Source organism: Sarcophilus harrisii, chromosome 4, assembly GCF_902635505.1.
Source record: "Sarcophilus harrisii chromosome 4, mSarHar1.11, whole genome shotgun sequence".
Classification (NCBI taxonomy): domain Eukaryota; kingdom Metazoa; phylum Chordata; class Mammalia; order Dasyuromorphia; family Dasyuridae; genus Sarcophilus; species Sarcophilus harrisii.
In genome coordinates, this window is record NC_045429.1 from 50,290,550 (window position 1) to 50,314,304 (window position 23,755).

At 38.2% G+C, this 23,755-nt stretch overlaps 1 protein-coding gene across 2 annotated transcripts; it reads left to right on the plus strand.

Annotated features, from left to right (window-relative positions):
* Positions 1 to 432: 432 nt before the first annotated feature.
* Positions 433 to 22,942, plus strand: HSD17B7 (hydroxysteroid 17-beta dehydrogenase 7). 2 transcript variants are annotated; one of them, XM_031936803.1, is made up of 10 exons: positions 447 to 557; positions 2,856 to 2,967; positions 5,360 to 5,563; positions 7,709 to 7,801; positions 8,888 to 9,002; positions 13,788 to 13,982; positions 16,292 to 16,396; positions 17,928 to 17,984; positions 19,716 to 19,814; positions 20,674 to 22,942. In XM_031936803.1, exons 2-10 carry the CDS (start codon positions 2,927 to 2,929, stop codon positions 20,782 to 20,784), a joined length of 1,020 nt encoding a protein of 339 aa, XP_031792663.1. In that variant the 5' UTR covers positions 447 to 557; positions 2,856 to 2,926; the 3' UTR covers positions 20,785 to 22,942. The 2 variants fall into 2 exon arrangements, with proteins under 2 accessions (XP_003767420.1, XP_031792663.1); XM_003767372.4 differs by lacking the exon at positions 2,856 to 2,967 and having other exon boundaries at positions 433 to 557.
* Positions 22,943 to 23,755: the final 813 nt, after the last annotated feature.

Consider the following 23,755-nt stretch of genomic DNA (forward strand, 5'->3'; position numbering starts at 1 on the left):
TCTTTCTTTCTTTTTTTTTTTTTAATTATAGTAACTTTTTAATGACAGAATCCATGCCTGGGTAATTTACCTCTCATCTTTTCGAGCGTCCCGCCACTCCCCCTCCTGCGACGTCACTCAGCCGAACCAAACAGCATGCCGGGACTGGAGGAGGCGCCCTGACGATAGGGGTGAATCCCGATAGCGGGAGTGGTTGCGGTCGTTTGAGCCCGCCTCTCGTCCCATCTCCATTTCCCCAATGAGCACGCATCGGGACGGAATGCTGCGTTACGATTGGTCAGAATCACAGAGAGGTTGCCTCGAGGCGGGGCGGGGAGAATCCAGAATGAATCATTATTGGACAGCTAGAAAGTGTAATGAGTGGTGGAGCGGCTAGAAGAGGTCCTGAACGAGACGGGGATTGGTGGACTGGGGAGGTGGGCGGGGCCGGAATTATCGGAAGTTTTGCTAGTGATTCAATGGGTATCCTATCAAGTGCACCTTATCCCTACTTCTGTCAAGCTTCTTTTAAAGTCCGTGGCGATGAAGAAGGTCGTGGTAGTCACCGGAGCCAGCAGGTGAGCGCGTTTCTCTCCCCGTAGTGACCAGACTAGACGGAAGCGTCGGGGCTGGGACGCGGAGAAGAGGAGGGGGCGCCAGCAGCGGGGGCGGAGAAGCTTTCCTTCCCCCGTCCAGTTTTAGGGCGAGGAGAGCCGTGACCTCCAGAAGGGCAGCGGACCTTCCGTTTTTGCACAGCTCCAATTGTTAAAAACAAAGCAAGCAAACGAACAAAACCACCCTTTAAAAATCAACTTTTTTTTTTTTTTTTCCAGAAACGTGCACTTTCCCCCCTCCCATTTTCCTGCCTTAAAAAAAAAAAAAATACTAGTTAGCATTTATATAGCGCATTAAAATCTTGCCAAGCATTTCGTATAGGGGTTTGATGCATGTTTATTGAATTGCATTATGAAGTATCTTAGTAAAGCACTGTGACTCCGAGCGGCTCACTTCACGTGCCTGCTTCCGTTTCCTCATCTGTAGAATGGGGCTAATATTTAAAGCAGCTGTCTCTCAGGAGTGATTGTGAAGGCTCAAATGAGACACAGTGGAAAGTGCTTTGCAGCCTTTAGCTATAGAATTACTAGCTGTTATTTGATGCAAAGCTTTTTCCAGATTTTAGTTCCTTGTTCTGGAAGTGTTGTGAGTTTTCTTTTTAAATAAAAGCTTTTTATCTTGATTTTTAAAAAAAAAAAAAAAAGAAGAATTACTAGCTGTTGTCCTTAACGTACACGGTCAAACAAAAAACCATGTCCAAAGACGTGTTATCTCAGTCTGCAGAGTTACTGCTCGGCTTCTCTGTCAGGAGCTGGATGGGCACCTCCTTTCTTGACCATTCTTTGGCCCAGCCTCTGCTTCTTTATCCCTTCTTTTCCTTCTGGAAACAGGCTTGTGAGAGCTTGAAATCAGTCATTCCCCTCTGCCTCTGTTTCAGCCAGTTTACCCAAGGCATGACCTATTCCCCCAAGAGCAGTCAGGCACTGAGAAGTCCAAAATTCCAGAAAACTGTTTCTGGAAAGAGTACGGGATCTGGAATTAAGGAGACAAACTCAACTTTTAGCAGGGACTGAATGCAGGACTAGTTGCTAGTTGATGTCCTTTTGGGGCTGCAATCACAGCTGTGCCACAAGAGCAAAGGCAGTACTTTATAAGTAGGTCTCGATTGATTGACCAGAGTGCTTTTTGTGTTAGATGAACACTTTTGCTATTTAGCTCTTCTTTCCAGTCTTGTCCCTATTGAGGTAGACTTCATATCCCCAAACTTATTCCATCCCTCATTGACAGTTTTCCTGAGCTGGCGATAGAGAATATTCTTCAGTCATTTGGATATTTCTGTTTTGTGCTTGAGCTCTTTTTCCTTTCCTATTGCATATACTCATTTACTATGCACAAAAATCACTCATCACAGGCTTTGCTGTCTATTTCAGGAAGTAGTACAGACAGAAGAGCTTGATCATATCACTTTCCTCTGATTCAGAGCGCTGTCATCTCACTTGTTTCCCATACTTTGTATATTTTTGTATCTATGTTAGAAGATATAGGTATACTTCTTGGATTTTATCTCCTGTGAACTTCTGAGTGTCTCAGCTGCTAATCTTTCTGCATTCTAGCTTGATTGGTGATTGTCTTTCATTCTCAGGACCAAAATGACATCACTGTGTAGGAGTTAAGGTATAGTGTGTCTGGTTGATCAGACCAGTGTGATCCCGGAAGGTTCCACCAAAGGGTAAATAGGTCACGTGACATGGAGATGTCTCTAAATTTGTGCTTCTCAAACTGCAGTTCTGCTTGATGCATAGAGTGCACACCTGTTATGCAGGCATGCCATGATGGGTGGTCCTTTGCTAATGTCTCCCATGTCATGCAATCAGTTCCATTTTGATGGATAATCATGAGCAGTATTCCTTCTATGCCTTTCCCTTTTTTAAGTTTAAAGCTCTCTTGATTAGATTTCCAAGACTCTGGGCAAATATATCTAGTCATTTTTAGAAACTTTTTTTTTTTTTTCTTGCTAGAAACTTGTCCCTTTTTATGATCCAGAAATCCAAATTCTGTACTTGGACATTATTTTCTTAACAAACTTCACTTCCCAAACCTGATTTTTTTCTTCTGAATTCTTTCATTTAATGGGCAGCTGGGATAAAAAATCACTTATGTCCAAAAGGATTTTAGTCTCTTGCCCAGGACTTTGTAATCCTGAGCAGTGCTTTCTTAGTCCTTTTTCAAATATCTTTTTGCCTGTGAGAATTACCAAAAGTGAGTAGTAATCATTTGATATGATAAGTCATTGGAGTTTTTTTTTTTCTGTCACATCTTAGATATCAGCTTATAGAAGGCAAAAATTATGTGATACTGTGATGGGCTCAACAAATATAACTCTACTGGAGAGATGTCAAATAGGCTGCCACATGTAGTCCACAGCACTTCTAGGTGAGATTTGATTTATATTAAAATGTAATTGGGGAATAGTCAACAAAATAGAAATGCAATAAAATATACATTACAATTTAAAACTAAGTATGCAGCCCACAAGTATCCTTAAGTATGGATATTAATGGCCCCTGCTTCTATTTGAGTTTGAGACCAATGCCCTGACATCTCTACTCATTTCTCCTTCCTCTCATTCTAACTGAATTGTCAGTTAATAGCACCTGTGGACCTACAAAATTATTTCTTGAATTAGAAATAGCTGTTTCTCAGAGCATCTCACTTCCTCCTTCTTAGAACCCAGTTTCTCAAACTGTGGGGGTTATGAAATTATGATTTATTATCAGTATATGTTTGATTTGTATACCTGTTTTATATCTCTAAATACCTGGGGTTTTAGAAAAAATTCTCAGGTAAAAATGGGTTATGAGTGAAAAAAAGTTTAAGTCCTGTTTTAGAAGACCTTAAACTTTATTTGTACTATTAACTGTGTTGCATAATTGATTGAAAAATCTATATTTCTTGCTTGGCCAAAATTTTGCTCTTTATTACTTGAGCCTCATGGGAAATTAGCCTACAGACATACTAACTGGTGTTATTGTCAGACTTTCATTTAAAATTCAATGCAGCTGAGCACTTTATAATTTGTTGCACCAAATTATACAAGTATTTTCATTGGCTGCTTAAAGGCAATAAAGTTTTCCATGGGAAAGTTCTTTTCCCATAGTCTTTCAGGAGAACCAGATCCAGGTTACTTAGGAGTCATTCATATACTTGCAAAATGTTGAACTCTTTAACATGATAAATGAAGACAGATATGGAGTTTCCAGTTTCACAGCTTCAGGATCACTGGTCCTCATGTGTATCCATTTTACTCCTTCTGCCTCCTGGACACAGGCCAGAATTCTTTTTATCTCAAGTTACGAATGTTTAAGCATCTTCTGTGGGCAAGGTGCCTTGGGAGGGGATGAGGGCAAGCAAATATTGTTCCTGTCTTCAAGGAGCTTTCTGTTCGCCTAGTGGGATACAATATGCACCCAAATGAATACATGCAGAATTTATTACACAAGCAATACAAAATACTTTGAAAAACTAGGGAGCCCTAACATCAGCACATCAGAAAAGATCTCAGGTAGGGAGTGGCATCTGATCTATGTCCCCCTTTGCCTTTTCAGATACTTCTCTTCCTCCAACCCCCAAGAAACTTTTCATTGCCCTAATGGACCTCATTGCATTAAGGCATTCTGGAGATTATCTGGCATTTTGATAGTATTTGTTTTACCATGGTAGAAATAAAAACATCCCACGATCAATTCATGTCAGTCCTTTCTATATACTTCGGAAGGTGAAATATCCTAAGTGAAACAATGAAGAGCATGCTGTCATACATGACATTGTTTGCTCATTATTAGACCTGGAGAAGAATTAGAGCTAAGGACAAGATAAACAGAATCCAAATCCTGAGGGATCTCTGGTGGTTGTTTTTAGAAAAAAAATTTCATTTGTTTCTTTGCTTCAAAGTTCTCAGAGTTCCCCATTATCTGTGGTCTTCTACAGTTAATGTCTACCTACGAAGCCACTCAGCTTTTCTAGGATTGTTGACTGATTCTTTTCTTTTTTTCTACAGTGATCTTCCTAAGGAGCAGGTCTGGCCATGCCAACCCTTTCCTTCTCTGTCTTTGTTGAATTTGAGGGGCTCTCTATTACATCAAGGATCAAATTACAATCCTCTGTTTGGCTTGTAAAGCCTTTTATTACCTTTCCCTTTTCCCATTCTTTTTACACCTTTTTCTCCTCCACATGTTCTATTGTCCAAGGATTCCAACTCCCTGGCTGAGAACTCTTCACATGAGAAATAACTCCATGCATTTTCACTCCTTGTTCCCTGCTGTCTCTCTCTGCCTCTGCTTCTCTGATTTTAGCTACAATCCCACGTTCTGTCAGTAACCTCTTTGAGGCTTTCTAAATATTAGTGCCTTTTCTACGAGACTGTCTCCATTTTGCCCTGGGTCTATCCTATTTGTCTGTAGTTGTTTAGGCACAGTCTCCTCCCTGTACAATGTGATCTTTTTGAGGGCAGAGGCTGTTTTTGTTTTCTTTGTATCCCAAACCCTTATCACAACACCTGGAAGATAGTAAGTGCTTAGCAGGTGCTTGCTGACATGACTGTCATAGATCTTTTGTGGCTTCTCCATTTGCTTCCTTCTGAGAGCTGGGTCTCCTTAGCCAAAGTGGGCTGTGTTAGTATTATGAAATAGGATTTCAGCTTGGTTGGGAAAGAGAAAGAAAATGAATTTATATTTATTTTAAAAAAATTAAATCAGAGAAGTGGAGAGGGGGGATAGATCTATCCTGGTGCCGGTGTGTTGTATCCCTGCCCTGTCTGTCATTTCAGCGGCATCGGCTTGGCCTTCTGTGAGCGGCTGCTCTCTGAAGACGATGACCTTCATCTGTGTTTAGCATGCAGGAACCTGGAGAAGGCCGAGGCTGCCCGAATCTCTCTGCTGTCTTCACACCCAACGGCTGAGATCACACTGCTCCAGATCGATGTCGCCAACCTGCAGTCTGTGTTTCAGGCCTCCCAAGAACTCAAGCAAAGGCACGTGGCCTCCTGAAGGGGTGGGAGGGGGTACTTTTTGTAAAAGGAAGGGTTATCAGCTGCCCAAGTCAGCCTTTAAGGTACAGAATAGTAAAAGCAGCAGCAGCATGGTGCAGGGGCACTTCTTCTGGGCCAGGCAATGGTAAAGCCACTTTGAAGTGTCCCATCTCTTGTCTCTGACCATTGTCTTTCCTCCTGAATTCTGCTGATGGGCACCCCTCTGCCAGAATCAGCGGTTCCCCTCAGTTTCTTTGTAGCTCATTCCTGATTTATAGCATGTGCTCTCTTTGAATTGTGGTTAGAAATTACTTCCCTCTTCTTGATACTTGTAAATGGAGACATCATTGGCTGTAATTGTATATTCTCTTTGGGCAGAATATTAATTGTCCCAAGCACTTTTATGTCCATTTCCACCTCTTTTGAATCTTTGTAGCCATCCTGTGAAGTTGATGGAATAGGTCTTCTTTCTGCTTGTTAGTGAGGCACAGAGAAGTAAAGTAAACTTTCTGAGATGACCCAAAACTGGTCAGTGACAGAATATAATTTGCTTCACTACACATATTTATTGTTAAAAGGAATTTGTTTTTCTTCTCTTTTTTTTTCCCCCCAGTAGAATGTGGAGGAAAATTGGGAAAGAGAAAGAAAATGGATTTTTGTTTATTACAAAAAAAAAAAAAAAACAGAGAAGTGGAGGTTGGGACTTACTCATGGGAAATAGATTCTCTTTCAATTGAAGTTACTATCATTAGTTTTGCCTAATTGTGTTATTTTGTTATACAAGAGTTTTCAAGGAATGGGTAAATCTGGAAATGTTTATATTGAAATAAACCATTTCAACAAAACTTTTAAAAGAGACGAAATAGCCCAGAGAATCAGGATGGCAAAGAGATTAGAGGACTGACTCTGGACCTAGGAAGCTTTGGATTCAAGTTCTAACTGAAGGTTGGGTTAAAGCTGCTGAGGAGTGCTCCATGTGTGATCCTGTGTAAGTCATCTGAACCTCTGACTGCCCTCTGTAACAATGAAGACAGTCATTTTTAGGTCCAGAAGCGACATTTTTTGGTATCAATTAGGGGGATGCCATCCCATCATGACTTTTCTGCACTGATGAAGTCTCAGGCCCAGATTCTCAAAAAGTAATTGTTGACTTAAGCACAGTAGAGTTGGGTCTTTGCATGTTGGAAGTTGGATCTTTACCAGATGAATGTGCCTCTTATTCTTAAAAAACTTTAAGGAAGGAGAATTCCTCTTTTGGAGACTAATTGCAGAGTTTCATGCACCCTCTACTCCCCAGTTATTGTCTTTATGGTACAGAACCATATAAATTGTACTTGAGTTGAAAAGTACAGGGAGACCTTTTGGGAACTATCTTCTAGCTTGCTTACTTATGCCATTTTTATTTTGCAATTATTATTTACAGTGCAATATAAAATTATTGTTTACCTCAAAGCTGTGTTTTATTGCTTATAGGAAAAACAGTAAGGCATGAAAAGTAAAGGTGGCTCTAATTTATTATTTTTTGAAGTAAATTTAAATGTACAACTTTGAAGGTAGTTAATTAAGCTGAAGTCAGGAGATTATTTATGATGTGGAAATGGGGTCTTTAATATTACATTTCCAGGAAAAGATCAAGATATTCCCAAGTAGATGGCTAGACTCGAAAATCTATCAGGAACTCATCATGCAAGGAATAGATTAAACTATAACTTCCTTTGTCATTCTTTGGTGAACTCTTTCTAAAATCTGAGTTACATGAAAGTGTGCCAAATTAAATAAAATTTGGCATTAAAAATAGATGTTCCCCTGGTCTCACTATCATATTGACTGATAATTAGACTCATCTGGCTGTCAATTATTGATAAGGAAATCAAGAGCACTTTTGTGCCTGAAACATGATCCCCACTGGTAACCTCTTGTACATGTGAAGACCTGAGCCAAACAGCTGATAGTGATATTTGAACATTTATTTTGACAGTAACTGTTTCTTAAGAGAAAAGCCTCATGTTCCTGTGTCAACTGTTGCCATCTTCTAGGTTCAGAAGAATTTGACTTTGTGCACTTTTTAGTGACTATACTGTAGGTTTAAAAGTTTTCTAAGCGTGTACTGAAGGAATCAATAATCTTGTATTTGTATTTTACTTCTAGGTTTGACCGTCTAGACTACCTCTATGTGAATGCTGGGATTATGCCAAACCCACGGTTGAATTTAAAAGCACTTTTTTTTGGCCTCTTTTCAAGGTAATAGGGAGATTTTTCAGATAAATGGATGAACCCAAAAGCATTTGTTAATGCCTTTTGTGTACTAGTCACTGTGTTAAGTGCTGGGGCTATAAATAAATAAAAGAGATCTCTAGGATCTTCTGATAGGAAGAAACAATGTATTTAGCAAAGTCATGGCTAGGGAAGGTATTTTGGCTTGAAAAGTCACAGATGATGAATAGAAACACAGGACATTTAATTAATATACCTTTACCATTAACAGTGTTAGTGATGCTTTGGTTATTATTGCCAGATTAAAAAGTGAAAAGCAGAAGTCAGGGAAAGGAGGTGGAAAGGACAGGATAACAAGGCAGGAAGATGACTATAGAGAAGCATTTCAGGGATCTAAGGCCAGATAAATGTTGTGGGCTCTCTCCAGGCAAAACAACATAATATGATCCTGGGGCAAGAGTTTAGCTCTTCTAGGGCTTTGTTTCAGTTGGTCCAGTTCAGAAAGTGTGTATCAGTCGGGACTAGATGATGGAGCAGGAAAATGAGCAGGGAGCTACTCAGTGGAGTTAAGCGTCTTCTATAATTTGTGCCCAGTTTTGTCCATGATCAATATAGTAAATTGAGTTGGGGATGTCAGAGAAAAGTGGGAGTAACTGGGAAGGGAGGGAGTAATTGGGTAAGAAGTGATCTTACCATCTTTATAAAATGGAAATTTAGTGCTTCTAGTCACATCTTAGGTGAAGTATTCTCTAGAATTTTTGAAATCTTAATGATGCTTTTAGGGTGGGCATCCCAGTGGTTAGTTCCTGGAAAGAATGGGTAGGTCTTTCTGAAAGGAAACTTTTCAAAAATCACATAATGCACCCAATTATACTTATTTCCCAGCTTTTCAAATACACAGAAACATTGGAGACAATGTGCTTTTTTTAAAGGCTTTGTTCTTGAGTCATTAGCCATACATAATACTCTTAGGTGTATTATGAGAGAGCTAGATTGTTGTGGTTTCAGCTATGTGATTTGAATACCCATGGGCAGATATGGTGAATTTGATTGGACACCAAGAGATCAGGTTAAATCATTCCAACTTTACTGTGTTGTTTTATTTTCTTTCAGAAAAGTATTTCATATGTTCTCCACAGCTGATGGCCTGTTGACCCAGGATGACAGAGTCACTGCAGATGGACTGCAGGAAGTGTTTGAAACCAATGTTTTCGGCCACTTTGTTCTGGTAAAGATAGTCTTGAGCTTTTGCTTAACTAGTGATGGGAAGTTAAAACCACTTACCAATACTGGCCCGTTTCACTCCTGTAGGTGAAATTGGATAGGAGTTGAATGTTAAATAAAGGGGCTTGATTAGAATAGTGCTGTCTGTGTTTCCTGGGCCTCCGTCTCCATTGTTGTCTCCTTGAATAACAAGAGATTATAGTCTGAGTGTCTGTGTGACTTATTGGATTGATATTCACTTCCTTTTTTTTTTTTTTTTTTTTTTTAAATTATGGTCCTGGGAGTGGTTTATAATTCATCATACATTATTCCTTTTAAACAAATCTGTCTTTGACTCTGTTTTTAGGTGGTTTAGTTACTAGAAGGTGGCATGGACCCCAACAAGGAATTTAAAGAGTTGTTCTGTGTATTTTGAAGTAGTTGATGTAGACATGGCTCTAAAGTCTTCTGTGATTCTCCCAATAGAATTCAGGAGGAATTCCAGCTAGCCTCATTTGTATCTGATTTGGAATTAGATGGTTACTATGACCTGTTTGTAGAAAGAGGAAAGGAATATATTCTCTTGCTGTTCTATTAAATATAAATTATTGCTAATATTATTTCTTTTAAGTTTTATTTAGAATAGGGTATTATCCTACACACTGGAAAATGGATTCTTATCTGCTTCTCAGCATAGTAATGTGCTTATATCATAAAATAGAGGTTCTTAAATTTTTTTTTTTTTTTTTTTTTTTGTCAAGGGAATCTAGTGAAGTTTATGGGCCTCTTCTCGGGATAATGTTTTTAGATGTATAAAACGTAAAATTGCAAAAGAAACCAGTTATATTGAAATGTAGTGGTCAAACCATGTGTATGTATGAAACATAATGTATAACATTTATGTGATATGTAAATGTGCATATGTGAGTATTTATAGGTTTCATCTTTTAAAACTCTGATATTAAAAACTAAAACCAGACAATTTTCAGTTGTCCCCATGTCTTTTCAATCTGCCTAGTCAGCTTTTTTATAAACAATGTTAAATTCAAACTTCTTTGTGTCCAAAACACTGTTGATCACCTACCCCCTGCCTCTCAGGGAGCATTTTTTCAAGAAATGGGATCTTGATGTCTATGTAGGTTTCAGGATTTTCTAGTTGACTAGACTTTTAGTGTGTCTACCATTTTTAGTTATCCATATTATTACTTCTTTTTTGTAGAAGTAAATAGGATAAACTTTACTGTGCCCAGATTACTCTTTTATTCCCCCCCCTCCCCTTTACAGAAATGGAAAATAATAAAAGCTTAATACACAAAATGAACATGAACTCTTTCTGGCACCCTCATTTATCTTCCTAACTGGGTTTATTTTATTTTCTTAGGATCTAGCAGGTCCATTCTGGCATCCCACTTATCCTGGGAGATGCCACTTTCTATCAGCTAGATGGTTCAGTCAAACAGATGCTTATATCTGCTGTGTGATTCAGAATTTCCTAACTGTCCCAGGGCCAAGGGCATTCTTCCTTTTTCCAGTGCTCTGTCTTTTCACTGGTCCTGCAAACATGTCTGGCATTAATCCAGTCTCTTTGGACCTTCTGCCATGGTGATACTGCATTGTCCCACAGATATTGTCTGGTACAAGATCGGTTCTAGTATTTCCTTGGTTGTTTATCTTGCCCAGGTCTAACACTTGATCAGTCATCTTGTTACCTTAGCCCGACAGCTCCAGGATCCCATTTCACATATCACCTTTCATTTGCTTGCTTTGGAAAGAAAAAGAGGTCCTGTGATGAACCACTCTGTGCTCAAAGCCATCCCTAAAGGGGTGCCACTGAGGCAGAACAGACTGATGTTCTGTGAGAAACACAGGCAGCTTAAGTCGTGGATTGTCGGGGGAGGGGGGAACAGGGTGCTGATTGCATGTATATAAGAGCTTCACATTATTCTCTTTTTTCTAAGACTAACTAGTGGGTACCATTGCCCTCTTCTCAACCTGTTAGCCTCTTGAGACAAAGTGGTCTTGTCTTTGTCCCTCCTAGGAATTCCCCTAGGTAAGGGCCATGGATCAGTGCAAAAAACTTATTTTTTTCTTATAGACAGGTAATAGTTAAATGCTAAAAAGTATGAATACAATTTTGTCAAAAAAAGTAATCTAATCTGCTTGTTTCCTTTTTACTCTTTAGAAAAATACATTATTCTTCTTTATGTTTTGCCTTTTTCTTTACCCCTCTTTAATTGGTCATAATATATCTGGGAAATAGATTTTTTTCCTCCTATTTTCCCTTACTTTTCTTTTATTATGAATATTACTTGTTAAAAGTAATTCTTTTAAGCATTCACATCTATTCGTGTGGCATTTTCATAGGATATTCTTCTCCTCCTACCTACTAAAGACTTCTTAGTTTCTTCAAACAATACAACACCAAGGCTCGTCCTGCTCACTTGTCTTCCTCTTGCTTTCCCTTTGAATTATGTTTTCAGATCAGATGCTTTATAGGAAACATAAGCTGGCTCTTGTAGATCTTGGTGTAAAGAATCATAGAATTGTGAACTTTAATATATAATTTATAATTATGTATTATTATATATAATTTATATAATATATATGATCATATATATAAAATATATATATATAATATTTATTTAGAGGTCATTTTATCAAGCTCCCTGTCTAATATTCTTCCTGTACAACATCCCTGACAAGTCTCCTTTAGCTGCAAACTACTTCTAATAATAGACTCTATGTTAGGAGTTAGTCCTTTCCATTTATGGATTTCTCTAATTAGAATTCTTCCTTCTGTGGACATGAAATGTGTCTGTCTCTGACTTATTTGCTTCACGTTTTTCCTTCCTTCCATATCTGTGCATAAGTCTTAATTTTTTTCTTTTTTTTTTTTTTTTTTTTTTGGCAAATAAAGGCATATTGTAGTGAAATGTAGTACATTTTTATTAAGTAACATACATTTGTAAGACACTTAAAGTTCTCCTGAATCTTCTTTCTTAAAGGTTAGATATACCTTAGCTTTTCAAACCATCTGTATCTATAATATGATTCCTTTATCATGGTGGTGCTCATGTAGATACTCTCCCGATGCCCAGAATTAAATATAATATTCCTGGATTGATCTGACAATCACAGGATACCTGGGAACTATCCTCTCCATTGCTGTGAATGCTTATCCTTTTAGCCCAAGATCACATTAAAGAAAACATGGCTGGGTGCACAGAAGGCTTGCCTCAGAGTCAGGTAGACTAAGGTCAAATCTGACCTCTGACACATACTAAGTCATTTAACCTCTCGATGTCCTGGACGACTCCTTAAGACTGTAAGTTATAGAGTAGGTGATGATCTGTACTTGTGAAGGGAGTTTTCTATCTGGGACCTTATCTACTCTGTTGAAACTAATAGTCCAGACTTAGAAAAAAAAAATCACACTGAGAGTTTTGCCAAGTTATTGTTTTAGAAACTTTCATAAGAATTGCTTGTCCATGTGCAGAGATGTCTTATTAGATTTGGGCCTATTCTGTCGAATTGGATTTCTGTTACCCTACATTAGCTATCCCACTCAGTTCTGAGTCATCTGTGGATGTGATAATCAATTCCTTTATGTTCTTTTCATCTAAGACAGTGATTAAATTGCAAAACCAAACTGGCTGGGTCAATAGCAAGCCACCAGGGCCTTTCCAGATTCATAGAAATCTGTTAATTACTATTTTGGTTTGGTCATTTAACCTAGTTATGCATCTAGCTACTGTCTTCTAGACTACAGATACTGGAGGCTAATAAATCCAGATTTCAGCAAGGCTGAAATTCTACTGTCTCTAAAGCATTCTTCTATTTTGCTACTCTAGTAAACTATCAGAAAAAAGTGAGTCGTTTGGCACAATATGTTTGTGATCTTCCGATGCTGATTCATTGTGATCACTTTTTCCTTTTCTAAGTGCTTGATGATCCCTTTGAGGATTTTGTAGTAATGGCTTCGAGGTGGTTTGTTTAACAGGCAATGTGCCTTTTCCTTTTGGAAATTGAGATGGTATTTGCCTGACTCCAGCCCTCCAGTAACTTTCCTTTCTCCATGATGCTCCAAAGATCATTGATCATAGCTACAGATTCTTTGGGCCACATGAACTCAGTTTGGCAAAGTCATTCCTCATATGTGTTGGATGTTTCTCTGATTTTTTTTTTTTTTCTCTCCAGTTAAGTTTGAAAAGAATTCTCCTTAACTGGAGCAAAATAAGTCTGTTAATATTATAATATTATTCCCAACCAAAGAAGTTCTCTTTTTTCTTCTCTTTTGGAATATAGTTTGGGAAGTTATTGTTGTTCATAGTTGAAACTCACAAAAATCTTTTTCTTTGGGCTTTGGTTTTCTTGGCATTCTTATGGGTCTATGCCACCCCATTCTGCTTATCCTTGGTGGAATGACCTTGTCTCCGCTCCATCTTATGTAGAAGTCCGTTCATTCTTAGCTCATCAGAGGATTCTTTGTGCACATACATCTGTCTAAGGACTTTCTCCAGACCCTTGCTTTCTTCCCCATGGGGGTTAATGATACTGTGTTGTCAGGATTTTGTTTCAGAGAACCTTTCATCCTTCCCGTGAAAATCATGGAGTTAGAATGCAACAGTCCAAAAAGTTGATGGCTGGAGGACTGATAGTTTAGTGACATTCTCTGTGAGGTTTATGGATTAGGTTATGGCTCTTTTTGATTCGTTTATTTTTGATAAACACTGAGAGTTCCTTCAATCTTACCAGTACCTCTAAAAGAAGTTTTTTTTTTTTTGTTTTGTTTTGTTTTGTTTTTTCTCAGATTCGGGAGCTGGAACCTCTGCTTTGTCGCCCTGACATCCCATCTCAGATCATCTGGACATCTTCTAGCAATGCAAAGAAAACTAATTTTAGCCTTGAAGATTTCCAGCATGCCAAAGGCCATGAACCTTACAGCTCTTCTAAATATGCTACTGACCTTCTGAGTCTGGCTTTGAACAGGAACTTTAACCAGCAGGTGAGGAAGTCCTTAAGAGTTGGAGAGATTAGCAGTGAGGATAGTAGGTAGCTGTGTGGCCATGGACAAATCATTATACTCTCTGAGATGTAGTTTCTTCATGTAAAATGGTAATTATACTAGTAGCACCTCCTAGAATTTATCAGGAGGCTGGATCAAAGGTAAGCGTTTTTGCAAATATCACAGGAATATATGAGGGTAGATTATATTGTCTTCCTCACAGGATTATGAAGAATGTGCTTTGGAGGCCTTAAAACTATGTGAATATAATTTTCTTTTTAATTCTTGACAATGCAGTTGACCTATATATAATGACCAGAAAGACTTCAGGGCATTTTTTACTATTGGTTTAACTTGAATGTTTGAGTGACAAGAAACAACAGAAAAACAAAATGGTTAGAATAATGCTATTTACGGTATGGTTCTCAAATTGCCACTATGATTCTTTGAATCTTAAATTTTTGTATTACAATGTTGTGTCTTACTCGTACAGCATATCCAATTGTTGTTTGGCTCTTTCAGTCAATGATGATTTCAAAAGTGGCTCCAAAGTCACACTGCGGAGAGAGCCACAGGTCCGAAGATTTGGGGAAGTAATCCTTGTTAGTGGATTTGACTTTTGTTTGTTTTTTTTATTTTTTTTATTTTTATTTAATAGCCTTTTATTTATAGGTTATATGCATGGGTAACTTTACAGCATTAACAATTGCCAAACCTCTTGTTCCAATTTTTCACCTCTTACCCCCCCACCCCCTCCCCCAGATGGCAGGATGACCAGTAGATGTTAAATACATTAAAATATAAATTAGATACACAATAAGTACATATGACCAAAACGTTATTTTGCTGTACAAAAAGAATCAGACTTTGAAATATTGTACAATTAGCTTGTGAAGGAAATCAAAAATGCAGGTGGGCATAAATATAAGGATTGGGAATTCAATGTAATGGTTTTTAGTCATCTCAGAGTTCTTTTTCTGGGCATAGCTAGTTCAGTTCATTACTGCTCCATTAGAAATGATTTGGTTTGATCTCGTTGCTGAGGATGGCCAGGTCCATCAGAACTGGTCATCATATAGTATTGTTGTTGAAGTATATAATGATCAGGATCCTGGTTCTGCTCATTTCACTCAGCATCAGTTCGTGTAAGTCTCTCCAGGCCTTTCTGAAATCATCCTGTTGGTCATTTCTTACAGAACAGTAATATTCCATAATATTCATATACCACAATTTATTCAGCCATTCTCCAACTGATGGACATCCATTCAGTTTCCAGTTTCTAGCCACTACAAAAAGGGCTGCCACAAACATTCGTGCACATACAGGTCCCTTTCCCTTCTTTATAATCTCTTCGTGATATAGGCCCAGTAGTAACACTGCTGGATCAAAGGGTATGCACAGTTTGATAACTTTTTGAGCATAGTTCCAGACTACTCTCCAAAATGGTTGGATTCGTTCACAACTAGTGGACTTGACTTTTGAAAAGATTGTAGCAGCTGGGATTCTGGAGAGCTCTTTGATCCTGTTCTGGACAGGGAAATACAAGGAAGGAAGGAAACAAGGCTTCACTAAGTGCTTACTATGTGCCCAGTCCAGTGCTCATTAAGCCTTGATGAAAAACAGCAAAATTCCCCCTGGAGTGGCCAGACCTATGGACTTCTCTCTGGGAGCCAAGGATCGGGCTCTAACACCAGTGCTCTTAAATGGCCAGTGCTAGAATCTTGGACAAGTTCTCTGTTTGTCCATTTGTAAAGTGGAAATAGCTCTGTCTGACCTGCCTAACCCACCAGGGAAGGATCAAGTAAGAAAAGATGAGAGTTTTTGAGTACAGTTCAGCAGGTGTCACTTGGCCATCCACAGCATGCCAGGCAGAGAGGCAACATAGTATATCAGTTAGAGAATTGGCATGAGACTCAGAAGGACCTGGGTTCAGATCTCCGCTCTCTGTGATCCTGGGCAAGTTATTTAATCTTTCTGTTTTCCAGGCTGCTCTCTAAGGCTCTCTAAGGTCATTTGACCTACCTTGGGGAACAGAGTTTTCTTACTGGGAATTTCCTAATAACAATGAAATCACAGAAGGTAGGGTCCAAAACATAAGACAAATCTCAGGTGCTGAGGAACGTAGAAAAATACAATAAATATTTCTGCCCTCAAATAGCTTAGACTTTGTAGATAGAAACGTACACAATAAATACAGACCCTGGAGCAGGATCCCCACAACCTTAGCTAAAGTTGGTCTTGACCCACAGCAAGTCACATGGCAAGACCATTCCCATTTCCCTCATTCCCATGTCTTTACATTTTGTCAGGGCCTGTACTCCAGTGTAATATGTCCAGGAACTGTGCTGACCAATTTGACTTATGGAATTCTGCCACCTTTCATCTGGACACTCTTGACTCCAATCACATTTTTGGTGAGTGATATGTTCTTTTTTCATTGTTTTTTATGCATAGGTTCAGATTGAGATCATAATAGATAAATTTCAGTACAGATAAATGATTTGCTCATCAGAATAATAGTATATTTTGTGATTTTAGGAAGATTCAAAATTTATTTAATAGGGTGCATCACTCTACCCAGCATCCTGAACCTGTTTCATCTGGGTATTTACTTGTCATTAAAGCTAGTGTCCTACCCTAATAGGATCTGCCTCTTTGTGTGTGTCTGTGTGTGTGAGGCAATAGGGTTGAAGTAACTTGCCCAGATTCATACATTTAGTAAGTGTTATTAAGTGTCTGAGGTGGGATTTGAACTCCTGACTCCAGAGCCAGGCACTCTATTCACTATGCCCTCTCACTGCTCTGGCACCCATCTTTTTCAAAAGATGACTACCCTATAATTCTTTTCTGATTTCCCTGATTTCTAGCAGTTACACAACTCAATTGTTCTGGCATGTTTCTCTCACTGGCCCTTAATTAAATTATCTGTATCTATAGACTTAACTCACATCTCTGGAGAAACTAAGTAATTTTGAAGCCGTGGGTTAGAATTATAGGGTATAGAAATATAGCCTTTCTAAAGTTAGAGAAAGAGTTCTAGATACTTTTCTTCAGAGGAGACATTTTTTTTTCCTGTTTTCTGAGAACCATAAATTAGGAAAGCTTTGTTCTAGCCTTGGCTTTGCCACTTGTTGGCAGAGTGACCTTAGGCAACTTATTGTGGACTCTGATTCCCAGTTTGTAGAATGAGAAGGCTGATTGAGCTTGGATTATATGACTCCACTTTGAAAGCCCTTTTTTCTTTTCTTCCTTTTCCATGATTAGAGGTTTGTGCTCCTCTCCTTAGTTTTTTATATTAGAATAACTACAAGAGTTCTGGACTTTTTATCCTTTGTCCATCCCCAGATTGGATAATTATGAATTCTTAGCTAATTCTTACATTCAAGATAAAGAATGGAACCAAAAGGCTTTTTGGTTGTTCATTTCCAAGCCAACCAGATCTCTTCAGTAGATCTTTTGTAAATAATTGATAATTTGGGGAATAGTAATGTGTGCTAATTGTGCTTCCCTAGGGGAGACTACATGAGCACAGAGATTATGTAGCAACTCTAACTGAAGATGATCTAGTAAGTCTGTTCTTTGAAAAGATTAGGCAGAATAGATTCTAGAAGGGAGCCTAGCCCAGGGGAACAGGGCCTGAGAACCTCAATGAGTATGGGATCAATAGTTGCTTTAATCTTTGGTAAATAGTAAGTGTCCCTTCGAGGGCTAGTTTACTTCTCAAGTGGTGAGAGTATAACTCCCAAGGTAGCTCTTATCTCTGGTATAAATAAACACTCAGTTGTGAGGAGATCTGAGTTTTATTAAAAATCTTATATACTGAGCTATAAGAAATTCTGGGAGGGATTTGCTTCTTTCAGGGTTTTGTGTGCTAAAAGTTGAACAATTAATGATTTATGTGTCTCTGGTATATGGTAACAAATGGCTTTTTTTATTTTTCTTTAGCTGCGCTTTTTTGTAAATTCTTTAACAATCACACCCTACAATGGAGCAGAAGCTTTGGTATGTGCCTGGGACCTTGATGGGAAATGGCATAGGAGAAAAGAACCTGAAATTCAGTGGTTACTGATGACATAGAGAGATACAGAACCCTTGGAGTCCTGGGATCTGGGGTGAAGGGAAAATGACCTCAATACCTCCATCTTGGGAAATGCTTTTGGAATTAATGTAGTTGGTAGTAGGGGACATGTTAATTATGGAGGCTATAATTTCTAAAGTGTTCTTTATTTCACCTTCTCTGTAAAAAAAAGGAAGCCAGAGAAATCTAAGGAGGCTGTATAGGCTGTTTTTATTGGAAGGGATGTCTCTGGGAAGAGGATGACACTTACTCTCATTGGGAAGGGGTAGCAGATGGGCACTCCCAAAGTTTTTAATATGAAGAAGCTCTGCCTTATAATAAAAGAAGTGCAGAAATGCTTACACTGTCTTGTGAAACTCTGTTCCCTTCACGCTATAAAGATCTCCAAGTGGAGCTAGCACAACAGCTTGGAGACAGAGGAGAAGGAATCCATCCTCTCAGCAACCAACTGGAACATGTTGGCAGCTGTCCTCCTAGTCTCCATTTCTGCAGTTACAGGGCCATTTAGGGCCTCCTTCTTCTGAGACTGGTCAAGACAATTGTTTTTGAAGGCCTGCCATAAGTTCAGCCCAGTGCTGGGTATAATGGTAATGCAAAAGAAAAAGAGGAAAGATAGCACATAAAATATAGGCACAGAAAACAGTATAAAATTAAATGTAATCAGCTGTTCAAAGATATGATATAGATAATAAAGGCCAGAAGAGTAATAATTAGGGCTCACTTAGTTGAGGGGGGGCTTCATAGTAGGTGGGACTAGATTTGGGTCTTAAAAAATTCACATGTTTGGAAAAGTTGGGATGTTAAGTAAGCTTCTTGGGCACAAGGCAATATTTCCTTATCCTTGTTTCTCTTACTTATTTCTGCCTAACTTTATTGGAGTTACTTTTGATTTATGAGAAAGATTATAGCTCACATGTATAGAGATTTGAAGAATGCTATTATCTACTTGGATATTTCTTTTACCTGGAGAGAAGGCTACAATAATGTGTTGGTGAAGATATCCCTTTCTCATTGCCATACCATGGTTTGAGGGCCCCATTACTACTCTGGATAATTTGGATGAATTATTGGACATGGGCTTGGAAATTTGATTTGTCTGTCCTGTTTTCAATCTTTAGCAGGAAAATGTGACTGATAATCATTTTTCACTAGATAATAATATGAAAAATACTTGCAGGATGTTTAATATATGTACATACATGTGTATATATATATATCCATAAACACACACAAGAGTGTGTGTGTGTGTGTGTGTGTGTATCTTTAAATCCAAGAGTTAATATTTCATTTTAAAAACTATATGATCTGTGAGTTATACCATTTAATGGCATAAAATGAGTATCTTTGAGGAAGGAACTAGACTTCATACCTGATATTTAAGGTAGACCTTGAAAGTCAACTCTATCTTATTTAGCTTAAGATATTTATCAAAAGAACTGTTTGATCACTTGGTTATACTTCTTTCTTTCTTTGGGTTGAATTGCTCAACAACTCCATGTAGTGGTTGACCAATTGTAGAATTTTAAAGATGAAAGATTTTGCCAAATGGTGATTGATGGGCTTTTAAAACTTGTTCAAAGCTATTTAAAGTATTTGATGTTAAAATTTACCCTAAGATAGCTGTGACTCATACATTCTTTCCTCCTCTTTTCTAGTTATGGATTTTCCAACAAAAGCCTGAGTTTCTGAATCCCTTGACCAAATATCATAGTGCTACCACAGGTCTTGGCAACAATTATGTGAACCCTCAGAAGGTAAGTTCCATTAAAGTAAGAGGAACTGGTGACAGATTGATTACCCAGGGGAAAAAAAAATCTATTCAACAGTTGCAGAGAGCTGTTCTTTGAAATGATTTTTAAAAAAAATTATTACAAATTTTAAAAATTGTATTAGGAACATGACAGATGTCAAATATAAGTATTTCCATATATAATAAGAAAAAGAGGCTTGTCTATGAAACTATAAATTTAGTATATAGATATTAACATATATATGCTATGTATATTTCTATATAAAAATTGAGCAGTTTTACAACCAATGCCCTGCTTATCTTTGACTCTTCCTGAACTTTCTTTTTTTCTCTTGTGTATTTCTGATATTCATTGTTCCGTTCATTCTTTTCTTCTTTTTAAATCACTGTCTCTACCTATCTGTCTTACCCTAGTCTCTGTCAGTTTCAAGATAAACTGTTGTTTAGCGTTCTTTGCATGATTTCTCTAACTGCAAATATCATGTTATAATTCCTCAAGCTGATGAATGCAGAGTTGGAAGGAAGAATTTTTTTTTTTTCTGACAGACATCAAAGCAACAAATGTATTTGTATTAGACTCAAATTTACAAATCTCTGAGCTTTTCCCCTAAGTAGGCACTTTTCTCTTATATCTTGGCAGGACAAAATTGTGATTTTCTGTCAACTTTAGATTGTAGTGACTTTTCTTAGTGTGGCACCTCCAGTGAAGAAGTCCTCTTTCTTACCCCATATCGTTATTGTAGCAGCAGTAGTATTGCTCATTGGCAAAACTTTTCACCTTCTTTTGCCTTCAGGACTCTTTTATCCCATTTTTTCCTTCCCCAGTGGGACTCTTCATATCCCTAATTCTGCTTTTCTTGCAGATGGATCTGGATGAAGAAACTGCTGAAAAGTTTTACCAAAACTTGCTGGACCTGGAAAAGCACTTTGGGGCCATCAGAGCCAAGTCACTGGATAGCAGGAGTCAAAAATGAACTTAGTTAAACATTAAATGCTTTCATTCTGAGGGCTTCTGCTTCCATTCAGTTGGGTAGACCCCATTTATAGAACAACCAGAACATTCTTGTCTCTCTCCCTGATGTGTGTATCTTTCTGTGTGTGTGTGTGTGTGTATACGTGGTATACTATAAAAGAGGGAAATAACTCATTTCTTAAATGTCCAGATAGAAACAACTCTGTTGCCATTTCTCATTACTTCTGGTCATTGATTTTGAGAGTTGGACTCTTTTATATTTCATCTTCAAATATTCCATATTCCATATGGACATTTTATATAAGGACTCTGTGCCTTATTTCTCCCTCCATAACATATTTAAACTATGTATTATCACATCTTTTAGAAGGGAAAGGGTGTTTTGTGATTTAAAATTAAAACCCTTCATTTGGCGAGTTAAATTACTCCATAAGTGAAAATTAGCATCAAAGCAAGCGTTAGTGGGCAGACCTTCTCTCTCTTTTGTAGGGAGTGGACATACTGTCTATTTGTCTTGCCTGGTCTAGAAACACCGTGGTCCCTCATAACCCCAATCCCAGTGCTGATCGCCATGGAGGCTTTAAGATGTTCTGTTTATCTTGGGGCAGTTCATCCTTCCTTCCTTGGAAAGCTCCTGAGGGCCTGGTATGTTGGTCCAGACTTGGCTCAGGCTTCTGATTGCCATTTGTCCTTCTGTGGCCCAGAGACCCTAAACTCAAGCAATCCTTCAGCCCCTAAGTCCATCCCTCTCAAAAAAGGAAAGGGCATTAACACTATAAAACCCAAGAGCATGATAGAGTTCTGGATTCCTCCAACAATAGTATTAACATTGCCTTCCTGAGCAAAATCACTTGGCTTATGAATCTGATTCTCCACTAGGAAAAGAAGAGGGATCTTATCTTCCCCTCTTTGGAGGCTTCATGACCCTCCAGTGCATTAATATGTTCAAAATAAAATCAACTTGTTTGGGTATGAGTTATGCTTCCTGGGATGATCAAAATAAAATTTTCACATGAAGTTAATAGGTCAGAACATTGTGGTCCAGTTTACTGCAAAGCAAAGACTATTGGTAGATATAAATTGCAATTCAAGGACAGCTTATTTTGGGGATGAAAAATGATGGTCCTCAACTATTAAAAAATAGCATAACAACTGCTTTTTGAACATATATAATGTTTTTTTTAAAGGCAAATCAAAAATACTTTTTTGGGGGATTACATTTTGAATTTTGAGTTGTCTCCCTTCCTCCCAAACCTGAAATGGAGAAGGGCAACATTCATTACAGATTTATATGTGGAATGATCTAATGCATCATCTATAATCTCTTAAGAATTTATTTTATCCTGTTTAGCACTCAGAAGCTTGAAGACTTATGGGACCTACTTCTTCTCATGTTTAAAGTGGTAGTCTTTATTCTTTATTCATCTGAGAGGCAATATAGCATAGAAAAGAAAAATAGTAGATTCAGAATCAGAACACCTTGGTGGGAATTTGGGCCCTGCCTCTAGCTGTATCACCTCAGGAAATCTTTTTACTTCTGAGACTTGCTTTCCTCCTGTAGTAAACAGAGATATGGTTACTTTTCCCAGTCTGTTCTGGGGCTGTTGAATTTTTTGAACCGAAATTTGGTACTTGACATTTTTCCTTATTAAATTTCAAAGGGAGTAGTTAGGACAGAGAGGGATTTAATGGTCACTTTTGGCCTTTATTCCCTGTCAAGATCCTAGGTGCCTACGGCAGTCCATGAGTCTCAGGGGGGAGACCTAGAACATCATCTTTAACTTTTTGCACCTTTTTTTTCATACACCCAGGATATAAACTGCATTTTGAAGTAACCACACTGGTCCCTTAGAGTGACTGGCCAAGATTTAAAAATGGACCTCACTTATTCTGGGACCAGAATTTGAGTGGTTCTCCTTTCTGCTTAAGAAGACTTACTAGCTTTGTAACAACTTTATGAACAGAAGCCAAGGGTCTTGAAACATTTTCACTTATCTTATGGAAATTTACAGCCCCTTGGGTATGGAAAAAAACAGAGTCCAAAGCAACCTTCCCTCCTTGCAAGGTTGGAAAAATACAAACCTCAGAGTGTCAGCCTAAATACAGTTATATGTTATGGAGTGACTTTTATTTTCAAAAAAGCATTAAAAATAAAGTAATAATCAGTTTTTTCTGAAGCTTTCTTTGAATTTGTTTCTCTGCCTAAAGTGTTGGTTATGTGCTATATAGGAAGCAGGATAGAAACACTCCAAAAAACAGCTCCCAGTGAGTTGGACAAAGCCAAACTATGCTCTGTTCTCTTACCAGGACAGAAACGATTTTTGTCAGATTAAGGGGTGGCAGAGGAATAAAACCTGAACAGCTTAGAAATATGGCAGCAAGCAGAGGTCTTTGAGAAAATTATTTGTTTTCAGTAGGTCAGGACAGCTGGGTGATAGAGAGTGCTGGGCCAGAGTCAGAGAACCTGTGTTCCAATCTGGTCTCAGATACTAGCTGTATGATTCTGGGCAAGTCAGCTTAACCCTGTTTGTCTCAGTTCATCTGCCAAAAAAAAAAAAAAAAAAAAAAAAAAAAGGAGCTGAAGAAGGAAATGGCCAATCAGTCCACTGTCTGCCAAGAAAACCCCAAATGGGTCCTCAAGAGTTGGATGTGACTGAACAAGAGCATGAGCAGCCCATCTGTGGAGAGGGAACAGACTAGATACTCTCTAAGGTGTTTCTGCTTCTAATACTTTCCTGCTCTGTCATCAACTTCAAGCCTAGTGTTGAAAACACTGAACTCAACATAGGGATAGACCTGGGATTCAAATCTCGTCTTGATGTTGATCACTAACATATCCCTGACCCTTTCCTCATTTGTAGAGTAGGGGTATCATTAATTATTGCATTATTGTAAAACTCCTACAAGATCCCCCAATACAGACATGCAAAGTGCTCTGCAAAAATCACAAGACTGGAGAAACGACATTGTTA